The sequence below is a fragment of the Orycteropus afer genome, unplaced genomic scaffold (assembly GCF_000298275.1).
Source record: "Orycteropus afer afer isolate SDZICR_OR568_19922 unplaced genomic scaffold, OryAfe1.0 scaffold00776, whole genome shotgun sequence".
NCBI classification, from domain to species: Eukaryota; Metazoa; Chordata; class Mammalia; order Tubulidentata; family Orycteropodidae; genus Orycteropus; species Orycteropus afer.
Window position 1 is genome coordinate 548,332 of NW_006922363.1, and position 1,478 is coordinate 549,809.

Here is a 1,478-nt window from a genome sequence, read left to right on the forward strand (position 1 = left end):
GCAGAATATATGCCTTATTGTCAGTGTAGTACTGTTGCATCCAACACAGCATGTGGGTGTGTGGGCAATCAACAAATACTGGCTTATTTGAACTATACACACAAAACGCACTGACATTGAGTCAATTCTGATTCATAATCTGATGTAAGCTGTAATTCCAGTGCAGGAATAAAACACAAAACAAAAGCTAATGCTGAGATTTCTCGGGGAAAAAACATAGAAGTTGAATTCCTTATCAGTTCCTTATATGATACTATATTAACTGTATCAACATGTGGAATCTGGAATCAGAGGTCTGAGGAATGGAAAGGGATTTGGAGGTCATTGAGTTCTACTCCTTCCTCTTAAAGATAAAGGAACTGAGGTTGAAAAAGAACATTTTGTTCATGGTCACATCTTGAGATCATAGAGGAGCTGCTGAGAGAACCCAGGGCTCTTGAATCCTAGGAATGGTTGTACCTGGATGTGCTATCATATGCATTCACCACTAAGACAGAATATGCAGCAATCCTTGCAAAAGGAAACAGTCACTCTCTCCAAGGCATAGCTGGCAATGTAAGGATGAAGGACAGGCTCTTTGAACATACCTCTTGCAATTGGGATTCTTTCTTTTTAGAAGATAGATGCAAGTGCCGATCTAGCAAAGAATAAAACCTCTCACTATCCTTTTCAAATTTTTTTTTCCGCTCCTAGAAGTGGGAGAAAAGACATAGATTAAAATGTATGTAGTTTTAACTGGCAGTTAAAAATTTTGAATTGATGCGTCAATGTCAGGTTTCCAGTGGCCAATCACTTTAGGTCCTAGGAGGAGAAAAAAGCAAGAGAGAATTTGCATTGCATTCTTCACAACAGTTTAAGTTAAGGGAATTCCTCCAGAACAACTGAAGTCTGTGTGAGCTGCTCCTTAGAGCAAGAAAGTTTAAAAGGATATCTATGCTAGGTAACTTTTGTCTCTCAAGTATATTTCACTAATCATTCAAACTAAATTCAAAAAAAGAAGAAGGAACACAGGAGTGATCTAAATATGTCAGGAAAAGATTGATCTACTATGTATTTAGACAGCCTAATAATAAATAACTATCATTTTTCTGTCAGGTTGTCTTACTGTGGTGGCTTGTATGTAGCTTTAAGTCTGGAAGCTCTGCCACTAGTATTTCAAATATGAGTATGGTCACCCATGGTAGACAGGTTTATGCAGAATTTCCATACTAAAACAGACTGGGAAAAAGAACAGGACCATACACTGCTGAAAAAATCAATCACTGAAAACCTTATGAATAACAGTGAAAAACTGCCTGGTATATTACTGGAAAACTTTATGAATAGCACTGAAACATTGTCTGATATAGTACCAGAAGATGAGTGCCTCAAGTCAGAAGGCACTCAAAATACGACCGCAGAAGAGCTGCCTGATCAAAGTAGAGTCAACCTTAATGATGTGAATGGATTAAAGTTTTGGGGACCTTCATTTGTTGATG

At 37.7% G+C, this 1,478-nt stretch overlaps 1 protein-coding gene across 1 annotated transcript in view; it reads right to left on the minus strand.

The window, feature by feature from the left end:
• The window catches only part of OPHN1 (oligophrenin 1), a gene marked incomplete at its 3' end in the record, with an annotated part of 597,264 nt that overhangs the window by 415,718 nt on the left and 180,068 nt on the right, over positions 1-1,478 (minus strand). Inside the window, exon 6 of the mRNA XM_007957689.1 lies at positions 588-689. Coding sequence (XP_007955880.1) covers positions 588-689 — 102 coding nt within the window. The remainder of the gene's footprint in view (positions 1-587; positions 690-1,478) is intronic.